The 7708-nt window shown below is 34.0% G+C and overlaps 1 protein-coding gene across 1 annotated transcript; it reads left to right on the top strand.

Moving 5' to 3' along the window:
- Positions 1-2983: 2983 nt before the first annotated feature.
- LOC120077507 (uncharacterized) lies at positions 2984-4804 on the top strand. Its single transcript, XM_039031415.2, has one exon. It carries the CDS (start codon positions 3087-3089, stop codon positions 4542-4544), a length of 1458 nt encoding a protein of 485 aa, XP_038887343.2. The 5' UTR covers positions 2984-3086; the 3' UTR covers positions 4545-4804.
- The last annotated feature ends 2904 nt before the right edge of the window (positions 4805-7708 follow it).

Genomic DNA, 7708 nt, shown 5'->3' on the forward strand with positions numbered 1-7708 from the left:
ATTGTTTTTAGTACAATAAGTGGAGTATTTGAACCGTAGACGGTCTCTTGGTCTTTAACACATCTATTTTTCAATACACTAAAATTATAAATGTAGTTTTTAACCAATAATAGATAATTAATTATTTAAAGGTTAGTAAGTTGTGTGGTTTAAAAAGAAATGGATGGAAGTAAGAGAGGAATTTAGGGGGTGTTTGGTGGTCCGTAATGGGATGAGGTTGTAATGTAATGTAATAAAAAACTCATGTTTGGATTGAGCATTTTGGGCCCGATTTATAATATAAAACTGATTTCATTTCGACAGTTTTCAATCCAACCCTCTTTTTTATTGTTTTCATGCTTCACGATCTCATTTATATTCTGTCTTCGATTACTCAAGTTTTCCAAAACTCCTCTTGTTCCAATAATTCTAATTACATTTCATCTCTCTAAACAACCCCTTATAGTTTTCCCTTCTAGATTCAAATACAAAGATGTATACCGTTTCCTATGTGGGTTATAAAGTAAATCGATTATATATATATATATATATATTTTGCGGTATAGAGGATCGAAACCTCTAATCTTTAGAGAAAAAGACCATGCCAATTATCTTTGAGTTAAACTCCGGGATTTGAATTGTAATATTTAGAGTTTACACTAATTGAATCATAGTTTTTATTAGTATTGACTATAAACAGTAATATTATCTTCATCTCTGTTTCCTATTCTTTGTCCGATTAATTTTCATTATCATTCATCTAAAAAGTTATATATACATGTGTATATAAAGATAGGTATATGTTTGAATCGAGTTTAAATGAATATGGATAATAATATTGAATGAAAAAAAATGGATATGTTTCAAAAAATTATAAACTCTTATTATGGATAATTATATAACTTTATATGAAATTTATTTTATTTGAGAGATTTAAAAATTTTACATGAGAAATTAACCTTTTGAAGGAGGACTCATAAGAATAATTAATCATTTAAACGAAGATTCATAGTAAAAATCCAAATATTTAACTGAAGAAATAATATATATATATATATAACATTTTAGATAGATCATCGTAAATATTTACATACATCAATTCACATTGATTATTATTTGCTAATATTGCCATAGGTAGCAAATTTATATGGATGTTGCAAAGCTAATGATGATTTTTTAAATTAGTAAATATAAGAAAACTTTTAAATCTAATTTATGTTTCTTTTAATTATACAAATTCTAATCAATACGTTGTATATATTTTATACTACAGATATCAATAGTAGTATATTATTTGATATACTTTATATTTCGTATATCACTTATATATATCGTGTATAAATTAATTGATATATCCAATTTTATATCAATCTCATTAAAAATTCTTTTTAAATATAGTATTGATGTTTAAGGTTCTTTTAAAAGTATCAATATACTATAATATGCTTGAAATACATTTTGATTAAATATTGATATGTTATTAAAACATCGAGGTTCTACTTTAAAGGACTATTATTGAGATCTGACATTGTCCATTTGATGACGGATTTTCTATAATTACATATATTAATCCTTGTATTAAAAAAGTCTTATATATGTGTGAAAGTTATTATATTAACTATTTAAAAAAGAAATTATAATAGATTGTCTAAAGTGATCCACTTAAGAAAATTTATACATGATAACCATTTGGTTTTTTTTATTTTTGATTTTTGAAAATTAAACAAATTTTCTCTCAATTTCTAACCATAGTTTTCATCCTCCTTACGAGAAAAAAAAAAAAGAAGCCAAATTCCAAATTTAAAAACATGTTTTTAAAAGACTACTTTTTTTTTAGAACTAGATAACAAAACAATAAATCTAGAGGCGAAAGAGATGTTTATATTCTTCATTTTCAAAAACTAAAAATAAAAAACCTAAGTCTCGTTTGGTAACAATTTTATTTTTAAAAGTTAAGCTTATTTTATCTACATTTTTTACAATAATTTACATCTTTCTTAAGTACAATGATCGAATTCTTAGCCAAATTCTAAAAACAAAACAACTTTTTGAAAGCTATTTTTTTTTAGTTCTCAAAATTTGAGTTAGTTTTTTAAACCATTGGTGATAAGTAGATAATAAAGGAAGAAATTTAAAGGTGGAAGTAGTGTTAATAGACTTAATTTTTAAAAAAAAAACTAAAAAACAAAATAGTTACAAACGGGATTCTAATAATTATCAAACAGAGTCTTAGAATTTAAATTTGATACAAATTTATTTAGAAATAATTGATATGATCCGAAAAGTTTAAGGGTATAAATTTATTTTTCTAAGTAAATAGGATATATTACTCAATTCATTCGTTTGTTTCTTTTGTTGCTCACATAGTTGCTAATAATTATAGATAAATAAATCCAAATATTCATGCACAGTATAATAATAAATCATATTCAGAACATAATATAATATTGACCATATATTTGTTAAACATCCCAATCAAGAAAAATATTTTTTTTTATAATAAGTGGGATAAAGATGGAAGCTCTAACTTTGAGATTGATAATACAAGAATTATATTAGTTGTTAATGTTGGCATCAAAACAACTAGTTTGAAGTTTGAACATTAATTTTTTAAAATTAGACATTAATATATCAATTTTGGAGGTTTTTTTCAAAAAAAAAAAAAAAATGAATAAAATTTTCAAAACTCTCCAAATGAAAATGAGTAGATATTTCTTGCTTCTTATAGTTAAAATATATACCCATTACCTCAAACAAGAGCCAAGGCAGATGTTAACAAGTACTTTGAAATTCATTGCCAAAAGATTATTGGGTCTAGAAGAGAAATGTGATGGTAGAAAACTTAGAATATGATCAGTTGCAATGGTGTGAGTGGAGGACAGCCTAATGACACTGATTTTGTAATATGGAGTGAATGAGTGTCTGGAGATGGTATGCAAGTTCTTGTGTATAAGATTTGGACTCCTATGTGTAGATTTTGGGCCACCCACTTTCTCCCTTTTGCATGTGCCTCAACCACTCTCTACCAGAAGTTGCACTTTTTAGGCCCCATCCTTCCCTTATATATACCCTTCACTCCCCACCCTTTTCACTTCAAGCATTCAAAAATGGCTTCTCACAAACTTTCTTCTTTTGTGTTCTTTCTTTTGTTGGGTATTGGAGTTTCTTCTGCAGCTAGAACTCTCTTAACTTATGCTGACGGAGAATCGGTGAATATTCCTGCATTTGCTTATGGTGCAGGCAATGGTGCAGGCGGTGGTAGTGGTGGTGGATATGGTCCACTTGGTGGTCATGGTGGTGGAGGAGGATATGGAGGTGGAGGCGGCAGTAGCTATGGTTCTGAAGGACAATATGGTGTTGGAGGCTATGGAAGTGGAGGTGGAGGTGGAAGTGGAGGTGGTGGAGGATATGGTCCTAGTGGTGGGTATGGTGGCGGAGGAGGCGGTGGGAGTGGCGGTGGTTCTGCTTATGGTCATGGTGGTTCTGCCTATGGAGGTGGGGGAGGAGGTGGTGAAGGAGTTGGTTATGGTCCTGGTGGTGGTGGATATGGAGGAGGTGGTGGGAATGGTGGTGGAGCCGGCTATGGTCCTAGTGGAGGTGGATATGGTCCGGGAGGAGGTAATGGATACGGAGGTGTAGGGTATGGTGGAGGTGGTGGTAGTGGAGGTGGTGTTGGCTATGGTCTTGGAGGTGGAGGGTACGGAGGAGGTGGTGGAAATGGAGGTGGAGCTGGGTATGGTCCTGGAGGTTCAGGATATGGAGGAGGTGGTGGAAATGGCGGTGGGGCAGGGTACGGTCATGAAGGTGCTGGATATGGAGGAGGTGGTGGAAATGGCGGCGGGGCAGGATATGGTCATGAAAGTGGAGGATATGGAGGGGGAGGTGGAAGTGGCGGTGGGGCAGGGTACGGTCATGAAGGTGCTGGATACGGTGGAGGAGGTGGAAATGGTGGTGGGGCAGGGTATGGTCATGAAGGTGCTGGATACGGTGGGGGTGGTGGAAATGGTGGTGGGACAGGGTACGGTCATGAAGGTGCTGGATACGGTGGGGGTGGTGGAAATGGTGGTGGGGCAGGATACGGTCATGAAGGTGGAGAATATGGAGGCAGTGGTGGAAATGGCGGTGGGGCAGGGTACGGTCATGAAGGTGCTGGTGGAAATAGCAATGGGGCTGGGTATGGCTCTGGGGGTGGAGGAGGAAAAGGAGGGGGAGGTGGGACTGGTTATGGTCCGGGTGGTGCTGGATATGGCAGTGGAGGAGGTGAAGGGAATGGTTCGGGGTATGGCGGAGAACATGGAAAAGGCTATGGCGGTGGTGGTGGAAGTGGCGGTGGTGGAGGAGCAGGAAATGGGTCAGGAGGAGAATATGGCTCTGGTTATGGAAGTGGAGCAGGTGGGGGACATGGTGCAGGAGGAGGAAGTAGCGGCGGAGGAAGTGGAGGAGGATCGGGATATGGTGGAGGAAGCGCACCTGGAGGTGCATATGGTGGACATGAAGAAGGCAGTGGGAACGGAGGAGGAGGTGGTAGCGGCCAAGGCGGTGGCCATGGTGGATATGCACCTTGAAATTTCCTTATAGATATATATTATATACCATTATAAAAGAAACAAAAAGGGCAGATACATATGAACATTTATCCTTCTTTCCCTAAGTATTCAAAATATATATATATATAAATTAAAGATTGGGAAAAGGGGTTAATTATAAAATATATGCTAAGAGAAGTGTGATGTTAAAATGGGAACTCTTGTAAGTTGGACCTTCCCCTTCTCCATATTTTATTCAAGTAAAAAATTGTTGGTTCTCTCTTGTTTTGACAAACAAATCCACGAGTGCATGCATCTTGACCTTCAAATAGTTCATTTACGTATTATGTCTCTCAATTTAACCTTTTAAATAATTATCCATTAGTTTTCTATTTTCTTTTCGTAAAAAAAAAAAAAATCAGTTTTTAATTTGAACTTGACATTTTGTAAAAAACTACAAAAACAAAACTCATTGAAAATAAAGTTAATATCTAATGAATGAATTTTCAAAATTCAGTTCACTCTAACTAAGGCAATGCAAGTGACTATCAAATCAGGACTTGCAAATTTCAATACAACTCTGTTTGATGCTCTCCATACTATAATTCTTCCGTTGAGAGTGAATAATGAACCTAAAGTAGATTTTTTAGAATCTACATCAGTCTGAAAATCAGAATCAATGTATCATATAAGGATTAAATCCTTAGAACCATACACGAGCATATAGTCCTTCGTTCTCCGAAAATACTTGAGGATGTTCTTAACAATGGTTGTGTTTAGGATTGGATTGAAACTTGCTAACTATTCCGACTGCAAAGCATATGTTTGAGTGTGTACATAACATAGCGTACATTAAAGCTTCCATCTGCTGATGCATAAGAAATTCTTTTCATTGCTTTAACTTCTTGAGGTGTCTTAGGACACCATTCCTTAGAAAAATGAATTTCGTGTCTAAAAGACAACATTTCCTTTTTGGAATTTTGCATATTATATTTGGACAATATTTTATGAATATAAGAAGCTTGAGATAGTGCTGGCGTTCTATTCTTGTGATTCCGAACAATTTGGATTTCAAGAACATATTGTGCATCTCCTAAATCTTTCATTTGAAATTGCGATGCTAGTCATCTCTTGACGTCAACAAGGTATCCTATCTTATTCCCAATAAGCAGAATATCATAAACATAAAGTACCAAAAACCTACAGTCTTGTTAACTATCTTCTTGTAAACACAAGGTTCATCAACATTCTGTTCAAAGCCTTAAGATTTGATCGCAGTGTCAAATCTTATATACTAGGATCAAGATGTTTGTTTTAACCCATAAAAGGATATTTTATGCTTGCAAACTTCTTGCTCTTGACCCTGTTTAATGAACTTTTCTGGTTGAGACATATAAGTACTTTCATCAAGATGACCATTCAAAAGGTTGTCTTCATATCCATTTTTCATATTTCCTAATCACAAAAAGCAACAATGGATAAAAGTATTTTAATAATCATGGCAACAGAAGAGAAAGTTTCTTCATGGTCTACCCCACCTCTTTGAGTAAAACCTTTTGCCATGAATCTGGCTTTATAGGTTTGCACCTTACCAGTTTGGTCTCGCTTTCTCTTGTAGATCCACTTGCAACCTATAGGTTTTACCCCATCTGGTTGATCTACAAGCTCCCAGATAGAATTGAAGTACATTGACTCCATTTCTAGGTCTATGACTTTTATCCAATGGTCTCTATCTACATCTTCCATTGTCTGTTCGAAGGTCAACAAATCCTCTAAGCCATCATCATGTATGACGACTTGAGTTTCTGTTAAATCTATGTAGCGGTTAGGCTGTTGAACAACCCTTCCATTATGTCAAGGCATTCTCAATTCATGAGAAAGATGTGATGGACCAACAACTTTTGTTGAAGGACCAGCTTGATCAATAACTTTTGTTGATTTATCTATAGATTCTTTGGACATCTCACTTAATACTCGTTTACTACGAGGTTGATGATTTCTTATGTGATATTCCTCGAAGAATGTAGCATTTGTCGATACAAATACTTTTTATCTTATTGAGGATCATAAAATAGACCACTTTTTGTTTCTTTAGGGTATCCTACAAATAGACATACTTTTGAATGTCGTTCTAATTTCTTAGGGTTTTGCACCAACATGTGTGTTGGGCATCCACAGATTCTGAAGTGATGTAAACTATCTTTATGTCCTCTCCATAACTCATACGGTGTTTTTGAAATACTTTTTGAGGGAACCATGTTCAGAATATATACAGTAGCTTGCATTGCATATCCCCAAAAGAACTGAGGTAATTGGCCATAACTCATCTTTTAATGAACCATGTCTAATAGGGTCTGATTTCTCCTTTTTGCTACATCGTTTTGTTGTAGTGTACCAGGTGTAGTGAGTAGTGATTGAATTCCATGTTCTACTAAATAGTTCTGGAATTGTAAATCCATATACTCGCGGATCTGATTAAAGTATTTTAATCTTTTTACCTAATAGGTTTTCAACCGCCATCTTGTATTCTTTGAACTTTTCAATAGTTTTAGACTTATGATGCATTAGGTAAACATAGTCATATATGGAATAATCATGAATAAAACTGATGAAATACTTAGATCCTCCTCGAGCTTTAATATTCATCGGACCACAAAGATCTGAATATACAAGTTTTCTTTGGTTCTAAACCTTTTCCTAAAAAGATCTTTTAGTCAAATTTCCCTCAATAAATGATTCACATGGAGGTAAAGATTTGTCTTCTAACTGATTTAGATGTCCATTCTTTACTAATCTCTCAATCCTGTTAAGATTTATGTGACCAAGTCTTAAGTGCCAAAGATAGGTGTTGGGAGAAATCTTTCGTTTCTTATTTTGATTTTTGGTTGTTTTAAACATCTCTATATTTAAAATAGATTTTGCCTCAGTTTGTTTTAACATATACAAGTTATTTTCAAGTTTAGTAGAATATATTTGAACACCCCTTGAACTAATGAATATTTCATTTATATCAAAAGTAACTTTAAACATATGTTCCAATAAATAAGATACAGAGATTAAGTTCCTTTTCATTTTCTATACATAATATACATTTTCTAATAAAATGTCAGAATCTTTAAAATATAACTTGATGTCTCCCACTGCTTCAGTTGAATTGACTTCACTTCTTCCCACCTTGAAAGTCATTTTGTTTTCCAACAGTT

The sequence above is a fragment of the Benincasa hispida genome, chromosome 5 (assembly GCF_027475165.1).
Source record: "Benincasa hispida cultivar pf3 chromosome 5, pf3_genome.v1.1, whole genome shotgun sequence".
NCBI lineage: Eukaryota > Viridiplantae > Streptophyta > Magnoliopsida > Cucurbitales > Cucurbitaceae > Benincasa > Benincasa hispida.

Bases quoted from the DNA above. Each gene is read 5' to 3' on its own strand.
- LOC120077507 (XM_039031415.2), top strand. From the start codon at position 3,087: ATGGCTTCTCACAAACTTTCTTCTTTTGTGTTCTTTCTTTTGTTGGGT.